The sequence below is a fragment of the Chiloscyllium plagiosum genome, unplaced genomic scaffold, assembly GCF_037043375.1.
Source record: "Chiloscyllium plagiosum isolate Xiang-an unplaced genomic scaffold, Cpla_swu_hap1 HiC_scaffold_31, whole genome shotgun sequence".
In the NCBI taxonomy this organism is placed as follows: domain Eukaryota; kingdom Metazoa; phylum Chordata; class Chondrichthyes; order Orectolobiformes; family Hemiscylliidae; genus Chiloscyllium; species Chiloscyllium plagiosum.
The window spans coordinates 30536902-30552894 of record NW_028270169.1 but is presented as its reverse complement, the minus strand read 5'-3'; the positions used below and the strand labels follow the sequence as shown (position 1 = coordinate 30552894).

General features: G+C 44.8%; 1 protein-coding gene across 4 annotated transcripts in view; it reads right to left on the bottom strand.

The window, feature by feature from the left end:
* LOC122564056 (protein-tyrosine sulfotransferase 1-like) overlaps positions 1-15993 on the bottom strand; it is an 83541-nt gene that overhangs the window by 25359 nt on the left and 42189 nt on the right. For 3 of the 4 annotated variants that reach the window (XM_043718531.2, XM_043718534.2, XM_087977392.1), the window contains one exon: positions 15586-15636. The exons of the other annotated variant lie outside the window; for it this stretch is intronic. In XM_043718531.2, the coding sequence (XP_043574466.1) occupies positions 15623-15636 (14 nt within the window). In that variant the 3' untranslated portion in view covers positions 15586-15622. The remainder of the gene's footprint in view (positions 1-15585; positions 15637-15993) is intronic. 4 annotated transcript variants of the gene reach the window in all.

Genomic DNA, 15993 nt, shown 5'->3' with positions numbered 1-15993 from the left:
TAAGACATGGCCCTACAATCCTGTGAGGAACAGTTAATTTTTAAAAGACATCAAACAAACAGCAAATAACCAATAGAAATATGCAAGATGATTTTATGTTTAAGCAAACAACAAGCTTTATTGTATATAAAAAAGAATTAAACAAATTAACCACTGTAGCTAATAAGGTCTAATGTCATAAACTCAATTCTATTTCCTATTTATCCCCAAAAAAGTCCTTTAACCAATGAAATCTTTCGAGATCCTTTCATTTTTCCTGGGGCCAACTCATCGTTCTCTGGAGTTCATGGATATCTCTTCAGTGTTCCAGCTATTCACCAACATGTAAGATTTTGTGAGGGTCTTTCCTTTAGCTTCTGATTATGTAATCTCCATTTTTAAAAATTTGCCTAATGACTTTGGATTTCATAGCTCCAGCATGAGAAGGGGAATTTGGTAATGGGATATGAGAAAATGGCCAAGGCCAAGTATTTTGTGTCTGTCTTCACAGTGGAGGACACAAATAACATGCCAGCAATTGACACAGACAAAGGTAGGTGAGGACCTGGAAACAATCATTATCATGAAAAAGGTAGTGTTGTGCAAACTAATGGAGCCAAGGGTAGATAAATCTCCTGGCCCTAATGGAATACATCCGAGGTTACTAAAAGAGGTGGCAGGAAAAATAGCAAATGAACTTATGGTAATTTTCCAAAATTCACTAGACTCTGGGAGAGCTCCAGCAGATTGGAAAACAGCAAATGTGATGCCACTATTTTAAAAAGGAGGTAGACAAAAGATGGGGAATTATAGACCGGTTAGCTTATCTTCTGCAGTGGGGAAAATGCTTGAAGCTATTATCAAGGAACAAATAATAAGGCATCTAGATAGAAAACGTCCCATAGGGCAGTTGCTGCAATTAGTTCATGAAGGGGAAGTCATGCTTAACTAATCTACTGGAATTCTATGAAGACATTATGAGCATGGTGGACCCAGTAGATGCGGTGTATCTAGATTTACAAATATATTTGACAAGGTGACCCAGGCTGGTGCATTAGATAAAGATGGAAGGTGTTAAGGGCAATATATTAGCATAGATACAGGATTGGTTAACTAACAGGAAGGAAAGAGTGGGGATAAATTAGTGTTTTTCTGGTTAGCGGTGACTTGTAGTGTGCCTAGTGTTGGGACCGCAATTATTCACAATTTAGATACAGGAGTTGGAGTTGGGGACCACATGTAGTGTGTCTACATTTGCGGATGACACGAAGATAAGTGGTACAGCAAAGTGTGCAGAGGACTGTGAAACTTTGTAGAGGACTGCGAAACTTTGCAAAGGGACATAGATACTTTAAGTGAGTGGGAAAAGGTCTGGCAGATTGAATACAACATTAATAAATGTGCAAGTCATCCATTTTGGTCGGAACAACAGTAAAAAGGACTATTACTTGAATGGTAAAAATGTGCAGCATACTGCTGTGCATAGAGACCTGGGTGCCCTTGTGCATGAATCACAGAAGGTTGGTCTGCAAATAGAATAGGTAATTAAGGCGGCAAATGAATTTTGTCCTAGATTGCTAAAGGAATTGACTTGAAAAGTAGGGAGATTATGGTGCAGCTTCATAGGGTGCTGGTGAGACCACACCTGGAGTACAATATGCAGTTTTGGTCTCCTTACTTGAGAAAGGATGTACTGGCACTAAAGGGAGTGCAGAGGAGGTTCACTAGGTTGATTCTGGAGTTGAAGGGGTCGGCTTATGAGGAGAGACTGAGTAGACTGGTATTATATTCATTAGAATTTAGAAAAATGAGGGGGTGATTGTGGTGAAAGGGTTAAAATTGTGTCCCAATACATGTGTGAATCTAACCGAAAATGGAAGGTGTCGCTTAGTCCCGTGTGAATCTTGTTATACACCTTCCCGTGTGAATCTTCTTATCTGTATGTAACCAGAATGGAATGTGTTTTTTAGCCTTGCTCTGCTGTTCACATGAATGTTTATATCTGGAAAAGAGTATATCAGCTGGAGAAGTCTCCAGTTCGGTAGAGTCTGCTCCGGGGTTACGTTTAACCGCCGAGCGTGGGTTGTTGGCAACCGCTCTACGAGAACTGACGGCTCCCAGTTTTGGTAACATGTAGAGTGAGTATAAGCCAGACCCGTTGTAAGTACGAGACTGGTTGTGGTGACACTGCGGGGAATAAAACACTTATATTCTAGCAGACTCGCCTCTTGGCTGTTTGTTCTGTGTCAGACTACTTTCCTGCGAGCCTGGTCCTTGACCTTGAGAATTTTTTAAAACATTTTGGCGTAGCCGGCAGGATCAATCGCAATTGAGGAAAGATTTTGATACAGAACAATGTTTTGGAAAAAGGCTAAGAAACCAGAGGAACAAACTGTGGAGGTCCCGACCGTCCCGGGATGGCATGGGCCGTGGCATGGCGTGGCAGTTTGTTTGAGAAATGGTGGGGGGCGACCGGAGGACTGGGAGGCCGAGGGCGTAGGAACCCCAGGGTCGCTGCTGTCCACCCTTGAGAGGATCCCAGTCCTGCCGAAGAACCCCTTGCCTGGGGTACAGCGGAGGATGTGGGCCTGTGCGGCGGCTTGTAGACAACAGTCAGACAAGCGCCAAAAAGCTGAAGCAGAATTAGCCCTCCTGAAACATGAGCAGGGACTCAGTTCGGGAGATGCCTCTATGTTGAGGCAGGAAATTATGAAGTTAAAAGCTGAATTGACAGCATTAACTGAACTAGCAGGACGAACTATTATGTATCTGTCTGCTAAGAAACGGAAAGAGAAAAGGAAGGTCCCTCGAACCCCGGACCCGGTACAAGTACGGGCGTTTGTAGCCCAGTTAAATAACGGGGATCGGTGGGATATCGATCATTGGGATGGGAACATTTGGGGAGATTTAGATGATCAGTACGAAGAGGACCCACCCGTACTCCAAGCTAAACCAGTGGTTAGGAGAAAGCAGGTTCAGAGACGTCTCCCAGTGCAACGGGAGGTAATGTTAGATGAGAAAGGAAACCCTATACGGAATGAACAAGGGGAGGCAATTATGCATGAATTACCGCGGGCTCAGCCTCCCGCAGAATTCTCTGAATTAACGGAAGACTTCACTACCGATGAGGTGCTGTTTATCACCCAGAAAACCCGACGTAATCCTGGGGAGCCGTTAGAGCTATGGCTAATTCGGCTCCTCGAGGAAGGGGGGCAACAAGTGCAGGTAGACTATCAGGATGCTCCCAAGTTTGGTGGATTAGCAAAGGATGCTGCCATAGACCTGGGGTACCGCAACCAAGCCAAGGATATGGTAATAGATCGCAGTATGGGGACCCTATTTGGGATGTATGCCAGGGCAGTGGCCGAACAGTATCCCTTCCCATCCGATTGGCCCCCCTTGGAAGGAACTTGGACAACAATTAAGGAAGGGGTTCAGAGGCTAACCCGTTTGTGTGTGCGGGATGCCCTGTTGCTGGGAGTGCTGGACGAGGTAGATAACACAAATGTTAGTAGACAGACTAGAGACCACCTAGTGAAGACTGCCCCCCCCCATTATAAACCACTGTTATTAACCATAATGTTGAGTGGACGGGGAGAAACCCTAGGAGATGCCCGTAGTATGATGAGGGAGATGGGTGGTTTGGGGGATTGGGGACCCACAACCCGTGCTTCTCAGGGGGGCACGGAGGGGCGTCGCCCTGAGGCTCGGGCAGGGGGAAAAGTAAACCCTAATCAAGGAAGTAACCAAGGCCCCTCACGGCGTGCTTTGTGGCAAGCTTTGATACGGGCGCAGGTCCCAGCATCGGAGATTGATGGCCTACCTACACCGGAATTAAAAGACTTATGCAGACGAAAGGGACTGAAGGTGTCCCGGGTAGAGACGGAGTCCCGACCCACTATGGAAGACCTAGTGGAATTACTAACACAAAAATGTCAGACACGGGGTCCGGTTGTTAATGAGCCTCGAAGGGGTAGAACTTCCACTTCCCAGCGGTGGGAATCCTCGGAGGACGAGGAGGAGGAGGAGGTACGGCCTCCCCTCCGAGAGTGTTATAAAGTGGATAGGCGTGGCCGGAAACCTAGTAAGAAAGGCAAGAACAAAGAAGGGCGAGGCAAACGTCTTTACCCAGTGCTGTCTGGGGAAGATGAATGGGAGGAACAATAGGAATCGGGCCAAGCCCCAAGGGTTTGCCCACGAACGAGCCAATGGTCAGCAGACGACATTCGACCTCATGTATCATTGACTATCTATTGGCGCAAATCCGTCCAAACCGTTATGGCTCTAGTGGACACAGGGGCGGAGGCCACCTTAATCTATGGGACTCCCCATAAGTTTAAAGGAACCCCAGTCACGCTGGTTGGGCTGGGAGGTAATCTGATTGAAGGAAAAACAGTACAATTGCCCCTAAAGATAGGTACAATGCCCATTAAAACTTATTCAATTATCATTACACCGGTTAGAGAATGGATCCTGGGAATGGACATTCTGGCCGGTTTAACACTTCACCTCCAACAAGGGAAGTTTGAATTTGGAATCACGAAAATGAATTTGCGCTGTAGAACGGTGTTAGTGGGAAAGGTTAAAATGGACCCCTTCCCCATCCCGATCGCCGATCGCGTAATAAGTCTTAGACAGTATAGGATTCCCGGCGGACATAAAGAAATATCCGCCACAATTAAGGATTATTTGGAAGCGGGAGTGCTTAGGACATGCACCACGGCGTGGAATAACCCCTTATGGCCCGTACATAAAGCCGATGGGTCATGGCGGATGACGGTAGATTATCGGCAACTAAACCGTCACACTCCGGCCTTGACGGCAGCGGTCCCGGATGCCGTCACTATTATAGGACGAATCCAACATCATCCAGGGGTGTGGTACGGAGTAATTGATTTGGCTAATGCCTTCTTCACAATTCCTATTCCCGAAGATAGGCAGGAACAGTTCGCATTCACTTGGGAGGGTAGACAATTCACGTTCACACGACTGCCCCAAGGATATCTGCATAGCCCTACTATCTGCCACCGGATAGTTGCAGAACACTTGGCTGCCTTTAAAGTGCCTGACGAAGTGATGATCTCGCACTATATTGACGATATGATGATACAGGGGACAAGTCAGAAGCAGGTTCAGGAATTGCTGGACCAACTGGTTCAACATATGCGAGGATATGGGTGGGAGATCAACCCAGCCAAAATCCAGGGTCCCTCACAAACGGTAAAATTCTTAGGAATCGTGTGGAACAAGGGGGAAAGGGAAATCACTGCGAAAGCTAAAAATAAGATTCAGGTCTTTGCCGTCCCTCACACCCAGAAGGACGTGCAGCAATTTATTGGGTTATTCGGATTCTGGAGACAGCATATTCCCCATTTAGGACAAATTTTAAAACCTTTGTATCGAGTTACGAGGAAAAAGGCAGCGTTCGAATGGACGGAGGTCCATCAAACTGCATTTGAAATGGCCAAGCAAGCGATACAGCAAGCTGTATCCTTGGGAAAGATACAGTCAGGACCTGTAGAACTGCAAGTCTCAGCACAGGGGGATTATGCCAATTGGAGCTTATGGCAAAAACAGGAAAGAACCCGTAAGCCACTGGGATTTTGGTCCCGAAAATTACCCCCGGCAGGGGAACGGTATACCCCCTTTGAGAAACAGTTATTAGCATGCTACTGGGGCTTGGTGGAAACCGAAGCCCTGACCATTGGACATGAAGTGATCATGAGAACAGCTATCCCTATTCTTCCGTGGGTACTTAGAGACCCCACTACCCACCGAATAGGAACTGCCCAAGAGAGCAGCATCATTAAATGGAAATGGTATGTGTCGGAGAGAGTGCGGACTGGACAGAAAGGAGTGTCAGTCCTACATGAGCAAGTGGCAGAGGCCCCTGAGGAAGGGGAAAAGCGGTTTGAGGTGATTGAATACAAGGAATCACCCGTTAAGATGGGAAAACGGTATGATGAACTGACCCCGGATGAACAAGCCACGGCTTGGTTCGTAGATGGGTCAGCCCAATGGAAAGCGGGACAGCGTAGATGGAAAGCTGCCGCCTTTAACCCAAAACAAGGCACTACCCTAGAAGAATTAGGGGAGGGAAAAAGTAGTCAGTGGGCAGAATTAAAGGCAGTGCATATGGTAGTCATGCAAGCAGGGGTCATGGGAGTTTGTTTGTTCTCTGACTCGTGGTCAGTGGTTAACGGCATGACACAATGGATGCCAACTTGGCAGGCCAATCAGTGGATGATCCAGAATAGGGAAGTGTGGGGTAAACAGTTATGGGAAGATATATGGGAGAAAGCTCAATACCTGGTCATATACATCACCCACGTAGATGCCCATACCTCTCGAAATGATGTGGAAGCTCTACATAACCGATATGTGGATGGTATCGTCCGAACCATGATGGTGCAAAGGGGCACCTCAGTGGACCTAGCTAGATGGGCACACCTTAAGGCTGGGCACTGGGGAGTGCAAGGAACCTTGCACTGGGCTCGAGACCGAGGAATAGATCTTATGGTAGATGATGTTAAGACTGCAGTAAACCAGTGTGAGCAGTGTCAACATCAGCGGCAGGGAGTGCCCCAACACATGATGGGACATATCCATCGGGGGGATGGTCCGGGACAGAGCTGGCAAATGGACTTTGTGGGTCCCTTACCCTCCTCACAAGGATGTAACCACATATGTACAGCTGTGGACACTATGTCTGGGGTTTTGGTAGCCCATCCCTGTCGTCACAACAATCAACAGGCTACCTTGCGATGTTTAGATTTGATTGAACAATTTTATGGATTGCCCATACAGGTCCAGAGTGACAATGGCTCCCATTTCACAGGAAGGGCGGTAAAGCAGTGGTGTCACGATAACCACGTGGAATGGGTTTATCATGTACCCTATCACCCACAAGCTGCGGGACTTATAGAACGAATGAATGGGCTTCTGAAGTCCTCACTACGAAAAGCAGGAGGTTGCAATGACTTAACGGGTTGGAGGAAGCAACTAATTCGGGTGGTGAAACAAATTAATAACCGCCCATTAGGAAATGGGGTAACACCCTTGAATAGGATGATACGAGTATGTGATACCCCAAGGACTCAGCCTATTAAAATGTGGAAGTTCGCTGAGGAAGCTGATATTCCCGTAAGGGCCACGCCGGCTTCGGCTGGACTGGACCTACGAGCACTAACTGCCCAGACTTTGATCCAACAGAAACCTACGGTGATTAAGACCGGGTTAGGATTGATTTGTCCCCCTGGAACCTATGGGCATATCCTCCCGCGGTCGGGACTGTCACTAAAGGGGATTGATGTGATGGCAGGCGTAATTGACGCAGACTACCAAGGGGAGTTGGGGGTGATCCTGGTCAACATCACCGCTGAACCTTACGTGATACAGAAGGGGGACAGAATAGCGCAATTGGTCATTAAGCCATGTAACCTTACAACGGTGGAAGAGATGGGAGCTCCCGTTACGGTTACTGAGCGTGGGACGGGGGGATTTGGGTCTACTGACACTAAGGGGGCCAAGGTATGGGTGCGCCAGACGACCGGCCCCCCCAGGCCGGCCGAAATCATAGCACAGGGGAAGGACAGTCTGGTCACCATTATGTACCCCGGGGACCCAACCTGGGCAAACGTCCCGGCAAACCAGTGCTACTTACGTGAGACCTAAATAATGTTGTAATTGCTATGCACCCGCAGGCTGACCCTCCGCCTTGAACATGGGGTGGTCATGGGGATTGCGACTCCTATTGGCGATGTTCGCGATCGGATGGCCACTCCAGGGCATCGGTATCACGGCCTGGACGCTGGTACCGGTCGCCCGCCATGAGGTGCGGTGGGAGGCCAGTAGCCAGCGACGGACGCAGGACGATTTTACATGTGAACCCGGTCAGCAGTGCGTTGTTCTGACTCTCACCAGCGACTGTCAATTGTACACGTGTGCACAGTGCTACATGCGCCGGGATGGGGAAAAATATGACATATCGTTCATACCGCCTAATTGCACCCTGGTGGTAAATGCCCAAGTCAAGACGTGTTTGTGGGACCGACGCACCCAGACATGCGGGACAACGGGGACTCATTGGAGCGTCACAGCTCGGGGGGAAGATCTGTGGCTGCGCAATGCCACCGATATTCGGAATCGTCATCGATTCATGTGGTTAATAATGGTACTGCCCTCGACGAACGCCCCGTCTGAGGCGTTATTAAACCCCACGCGGGGCGGGCCAGCCACGGGGGGCGTGCGGTCGCATCGAACACAGTTGGCCCCTATTATGTCAACTTGTCAACAGATGGCCCGGGCGGTACTGCACACTGATGTTCATTGGCGGGTACAGTTGCCCCTCATACCCGAGTGTCATACCAAGAGGCGGCGACGAGCGTGGTACGACACCCTGCTGGGAGGCGCAGGAACTGTTATGGGTATCTCGAATGCCATTGACTCTGAGGTAACCCGTACTAAATTATCTAACACGGGACAGGCCACCTCACAAGGACTACATACTATTGGAAGGTGGATGCCATCCGTAATGATGACTCAAGGAGAGACAGCTGAAATAATGATACGATCTCTGCAATGGGAACTGGATGTCTGGGGCGCCACTCAGGAACTGTTTGAGAACATTACGGCTCAGTTAAATTGGACTGCCTGTCATATTCAAATGTTGCATGCTCAAATACAGAAAGAACGCTTTTTGCGTGTGGTAACATCCCCCAATGTACAGGCGTGGAGGGGACTATGGAATGTATCTGAGAAATTGTGGATGATAACCCATCCAGAGCGAACATGGTGTAACGCAACTATGTGTAACGGATACTTTGTTACCATGAATGTAACCCACACTGTTACGGTCTGTCGATATTATGTATTACCAGTGATTACATCTTCTGGATATTATTTTCTGAAGACAAGGGGACAGTGGTTTAGCCCAGATACCAATATTACCTATGATCTGTCCGCTTGTGAACAGACTGATCAGGGGAAAACTTGCCTACTGATGGACAGGTATCGGGACCCTTGCTTGACTAAGGGAACGGCCCTGTGCGAATGGACTGTTGAGACTCCAAGGGACATGATGTGGCAGATTGGGCCACACACGCTCTGTGTGGCTACCAATAATCCACATCCTATGCTTCCCTCAGCACCGTTCTCGGGATGCCTCTCAAATGTCTATCAGTGGCACTGGCAGAATCACACCTATTTGTTGACCACTTATAGCAGTGCTCGCCACTTTACCAAGGTGCAGTGGAAAGTGCTGAGGAATCCCTGGAACATTTCCCTGGATCGGTTTAAGCGAGCATTGGACCGATCCGAGGAGCTTAAGCAGATATTACGAAAGCATCAAACCAATGTCACCAAGGTTACGGTGTCTACCTTTATACATGGACAGGAGGTAGTACATGCTGCCCGTGTAGTGGACGTGGAGTCAGCTCATCATTGGTGGGACATATTGAGTGGTATGTCCTCCACTGCGGGGACATTCCTGTTCCCACCCTTGTCGATCCTGGTAGCGGTCCTGGTGATTTTAACATGCTGTAATGTCCTGACTTGCTTGTATATTTGGCGTGTACGTAGGCGCTTGTTAGAAAGAATACATATGGGCATAATGTAACACATGTATTGGGTCAAGCAGTGGAATGTGGTGTAAAATTATGTCCCAATACACGTGTGAATCATTATGCAACACATGTATTGGGCCAAGCAGTGGAATGTGGTGAAAGGGTTAAAATTGTGTCCCAATACATGTGTGAATCTAACCGAAAATGGAAGGTGTCGCTTAGTCCCGTGTGAATCTTGTTATACACCTTCCCGTGTGAATCTTCTTATCTGTATGTAACCAGAATGGAATGTGTTTTTTAGCCTTGCTCTGCTGTTCACATGAATGTTTATAGCTGGAAAAGAGTATATCAGCTGGAGAAGTCTCCAGTTCGGTAGAGTCTGCTCCGGGGTTACGTTTAACCGCCGAGCGTGGGTTGTTGGCAACCGCTCTACGAGAACTGACGGCTCCCAGTTTTGGTAACATGTAGAGTGAGTATAAGCCAGACCCGTTGTAAGTACGAGACTGGTTGTGGTGACACTGCGGGGAATAAAACACTTATATTCTAGCAGACTCGCCTCTTGGCTGTTTGTTCTGTGTCAGACTACTTTCCTGCGAGCCTGGTCCTTGACCTTGAGAATTTTTTAAAACAGTGATCTTATAGAAACATATAAAATTATGAAAGGAATAGATAGGATAGTAGTAGAGAGGATATTTCTACTGGCGGGTGAAACTAGGACAAGAGGACATAACCTCAAAATTAGGGGGAGCAAATTTAGGACTGAATTGAGGAGGAACTTCTTCACCCAGAGGGTTGCGAATCTTTGGAATACACTGCCCAGTGAAGCAGTTGAGGCTTCCCTCAGTAAATGCTTTCAAAGCTAAGATAGATAATTTTTTTGACAGTAAAGGAATTAAGAGTTATAGTGAGAGAGTGGGTAAGTGGAGCGGAGACCACGAAAAGACCAGCCATGATCTGACTGAATGGCAGAGCAGGCTTGAAGGGCCAGATGGCCTACTCCTGCTCATGTTATTATGAGCTTTCTGTGATTCCTGCCGGTGGCTTAAAACATCATAAAACACCCTCATTTTCCAATAACTGTTATGACTTCAAACTGTAACCACAATGACTACATCCAGAACTTCAACTGCAACAACGTTAACTTCCTTTTATTGTGGACTGTGTATGTTCTTTTCCACAATGCTAAACAAATCTGCCAATTGTGTTTCCCATTTCCAACTGTGAGTTCGAGTATCAGCTCCCTCTTTCTGGCACTAAGTTGGACAAGAAATCCAGCACTGACTTTACGTGGGATGGAAAGTGGTGTCTCTTTCAAATGGAATCTTTCTCTGTGCAGCATGAGATCTTGTTTAACTGCTGTTACAGCGAATTGGGTCAGAAGAATCACAAGGATCATTAAGGTCACGAGGCCCCATACTTAGCTTATTATCAATTTGTGTAGGAAAATATGTTTTGTTCTGAGAAAAAACACGACAACTAACTTTTGGATGAAGATGAGTAAATCGAAAACATTTATTCTGGCAACATGAGTTCCATGTCCAAGAATTCGAACGGGTGATTAATACAGTCACCCATTGTGCTCAGGTCAGACAGCAGTACTCACCAGGCAGGCCAGGTGGTTCGAAGAATAGAAACAGACTTCCTACAGTGTGGAAACAGACCCTTCGGCCCAACAAGTCCACTCGCCAAAGATTAACCCACTCAGACCCAATCCCCTACTCATTTACTCCTGACTAATGCACCTACATACCCCTGAACACTGTGGGCAATTTAGCATGGCCAATTCACCTAACCTGCACATCTTTGGATTGTGGGAGGAAACCAGAGCACGCAGAGGAAACACATGCAAACACGGGGAGAATGTGAAAATTCCACAGACAGTCGTCCGAGCCTAGAACCGAATCCAGGTCCCTGGTGCTATAAGGTAGCAGTGCTAACCACTGAACTAGTGCCACCTAGGTTGTGCTCAAAAGAACTGTTTTCTTCAGGCGCAAGACAGACCAAAAAAGGTGCAGGGAGGAGTTCCTTAGAGCTTCAAGCAGAGAGTGGAATGCTGTCTTCACAACTTTAATGAGATCAATGCCAAATGCTTATGTCCTTTGGTATTAGTGAACCATCCTCAACTGTCATGGGTTATATAATCGCATTAATTTACATATCTTATCTAACCTACTGCTTCTCAACAAATTTAATGAACCGTCAGAAATTCCTACAAATAGTCAATTGCCTCTATTAGGTAACCACTGTCATTAACACCCAAAATGTAACAGGTGTGGGCATGATTTTATCCCTAGCCTTCCAATGACCCGGAAAGCTACTGAAGGTCCAACATTGATATAGTTTGTTAGCTGCATTTCCAACATTAACTAGTCTTATCTGCTGGCTACACACTAACTGAATTCTAGAGATAAATTCAAACACAAAGAATTGCACTAAGGTTTACTCAAGGTGACACACACAGCCAACTCCCAGGTAAAAACACAAATTAACTACAATAGTCTCCCCATACCCTCGGGGGTTACGTTCCAAGACCTACCGCGGAAGCCCAAAACCACAGTTGAAGCAAACTCATTCATTTAAATGGGAAACATTCCTTCCCGGTAGCCTCCTGGTCCATGCTTCTGGAATGTTCCCTGTAACATGTTCAGGCCACGGTAAGCCGCAGGAAACTGAAAACGCAGAAATTGATTCCATGGATACAGGGGGTTGCCCTTTGTCTCCAAATTAACTAATTCCAAAGTTTTCCTTAATTCTGGGAAACCAAGTTAATAACTTTTTTTTGCAGTGATATCTAGTCTCCAGTTCTTTAGTCAAGTATGACTACCTGCAACTTTAGGATTCTCACCTTTATTACTGTGACATTATCATGAAAACACAAGGATATCTTTTGAGTTGTAAATATCTGAATTTTACATTTAAAATTTGATTTCTAAAACCTATAATCTGTACCCCTAAAATATATTAACTGTAATATTAAACATATGTAACAGAGGGCAAAACATAAATTTAAAAAAGGGAAATGGTACTATTCAGAAATGTGTTTTGGATCACAGAAGAGTAGAAGTGAGTCAAAGGAAGAGTTATAAAGATAAAAACAAACCAGGAACCATCAGACCACAATACTATCTGGTTTTAATTATCCAAAGACAGACATGAGTAAAAGTAATTTTATTGCTAAGAACAGGAGCTTTTACAGCATGTGCAAGACTACTTTCCAGACCATTGCATTTTAAATTTAAGGAAAGAAACAGAGCTGGATGTGATGACAGGAAAGTTTTGACTTTGATTTTCCCCAAATATATAACAGATGAACAAATCTGCATAAATTTGCAGCAAATATCTGACAAGAGGAAAAAGCCAGAGGAAACTTTCAAGCAGATAAGACTTACTAGATATATGCTCACAAAAAGTAAAGAAATTAAGAAAAAAGAGTGAGTGTCTTTGGCTGAATTGACAAAATTAGATTGAGACTTGGAGATAGGACCAATACTATAAAACAAAACCACAATGAAACCTAGACTAGAACAGCTGACAAGGAGCATCTAAAATTGGAATTAATGAGGAAACAAAATATTATAAATAAATGCAAACAACTAAGTGTCAAACATAGGATAAGATCAAAAACATTAAGGAACTGAAATAATGCCGATAAACCTTTGAACTCTAAAAACATTATGACCAGGACTTTGATTTTTTAAAATTAAATTCTTACACCTGTTTATGACAAACCTAGTGGTTAGCACATTCTGAGGTGAGAACAGAACAGTTCATTTGGCTCCGAAATAGGACACTACCACCACACTTGGCTTAATTTGGGGGAGGTGCAGTCTTATTCGAAATAGTAGTCAAATTATGAAGTTGATACGTGAACCCAAAATTCGTACAGTATGCAGTGAGAATGCTGCGTTTGAGCAAGGGACCCCAGCTGCAAAACTGGCTAAATGAAAATGCTGAAGTCAACACATCCCCTTTTCTCATCACTAGCAGCATTCTTTACAGCCGTCTCTAAAAAAAACTGCAGGACCTCAGGCTTGCCAGCGGTTGTATTTTAAAGCAATTGATTTCATTCGTCTGCTCCGACCTCCTGCAAGTCATGCGTCTCTGTTACCTGACACTTTGCTGAGGCAGCAATGTCAGGTACAAGAGCTTGCCGTATTTCCTGCCTTGTGCCGGGAGGTGACCGTCACCCTCACACAGGCCGCTGCTTAGCAAACTCCGAGGTCGAACACGTCAAAGAATGATTTTCCTGCCTCGCTGCATCCCCTCCCTTCATAGCCCCAATACACTTGTGGATTCCAGATTATTCCCACCTGACCACTGGCAACTTTGCCTTTAGCTACCGAGTCCCAAAATCTGGAATTCTGTTCATTATCCTCTGCGCTTCGACTTCATATAAGATGCTCCTAAAAGGCTAACTCTTCGTCAGAAGGTGTTCATCATTTACCCTAACTGCACTTATGTTCTCGTGTCAAATTTTGTCTGACATTCGTAACAAATTTGAAAATTTAAAAGTATTTTCTACCAATCTGTCACAATCCGGCTGCTATGATCATTTTGCTACAAAATAAAATCGTTATTTTTAGCTAAACACTACGCCACGTCGTCTGCACACGCCCTGCGTGTTGTTTTCATTTTCGGTACTGTTGATTTTCTATATTCCTTAGATTCATCCCGATTTTATTTTAAAAAATTACCTGGCCCTTAAAGTACTGAATTTATTCAAAACTTAAATTTGACTTAATACTATTCATCTGGAGAAGCACAACCTTTAGTCGAATTTTTCATTCCATTTTCTCACTTGGAATTTAATTGACTTTTACTCATCCTATCTTTTAGGTGTGTTCCATTATAGACATTGGTTCTATTTGTTACTTCTTCCTTCTATGTAATCTGGACAAGATAGGAATGACGTCATACAATTTTTGCAGCATGCAAAAAAGCCCTTCAAACCATAGCGTGCACAGCAGTAATCAAGCATCTATCTATCTATGATGAGCCCTGATTAACTTGCCTTTATTGGTTCTCTGAATGGAGACCTCACATGCAGCTGTACAAGACATTGGTTAGGCCATTTTTGGAATATTACATTCAATTCTGGTCTCTCTGCTTTAGCAAAGATGTTGTGAAACTTGAAATGGTTCAGAAAAGATATACAAGGATGTTGCCAGGGTTGGAGCTATAGGGAGAGGCTGAATCGGCTGGGGCTGTTTTCCCTGGAGTACTGGAGGCAGGGAGCAAGGATAGGGTAAAAAGACAAGGTTCCTTTCCCCAGGGTAGCGAAGCCTAAAACTGCAGGGCATAGGTTTAAAGTGAGATGGGAAAGATTTAAAAGAGACCTAAGGGGCAACTTTTTCCACAGTGAGGGTGGGGAGTGTATGGAATGAACTGCCAGAGGAAGTGGAGAAGGCTGGAACAATTATAACAACATTTAAAATGGAATAGAAAGGATTGTGAGGGATATAGACCGAATGCTGGCAAATGAGACTAGATTATTGTAGGATATCTGGTTGGCATGGATGAGTTGAGTGAAAAAAATGGATCCTCAGCTCCTCTTTAAAACTCCTGCTCTTTATCTTAAAACTGTGGCCCCTGGTTACTGACCGCTCTAAGACTCCAGCCTAGAGAACATCCTGGTGAATCTTATCTGCACTATCTGCATTGCAATCTCATCCTTTGTATCTTGTTCTCAACATAATTTTTGTTATAATAAAATTTCATTATAGTGCAGTCAGCTTTTTCAAAAAGTTTGTCATTTCTTTGGTTGCTTACTTATTCCTCAACATTCTTGAGACAACTTTGCATGCAAATGTACAGGAATTTTGCATTTTACCATTTCTATTTACAAAATGAAATGAGGCTAACTGAAGAATGCAACTGGTCACCTCCTTCTGATAAATTATTTTCCCAGATTCTTTAGCATTTACCATTGTTTGGATATCTTTAGCCATTGTAACTTTTAAACATAGCCTCAGAAATAGTAACAAATTTGAACAATCCAAAACATCACTGTAAATCCAGTTGACAATGCAACCTAATACTGTACCTCTGGCAGATCTTTAAGAATTGCAGGTAGTTGAAAGTCACCTTTGATTACCTGGGAAAAGAAATGAGTTTATTTTAGCGTACTCTACATTTCCTCAAATAAAACCATCCCAGATAGTACATGCTCAACTTTTCCTCATTAATACTGTCACTTCTCTTCCTGGGGGAGGAAAGTGAAAGAAAATAAGAATGACAGACAAATGACAGAAAGCCAAAAAAAACAAAATCAGAAAGATGAGTAAATACAGTGAAGCTAAAAGAATTAAGTCAAAAAACAATTTAAAAGTCAAAATTAAACAGGTATCAGGAAAAAGTATATCCCTTTTATCTTAAACGCCATTCAAAATTTAAACTTAAATTTTAGTACGGTCAATTCGATCTTAGATTTTAAAGCAGTCTAATGTGAGGT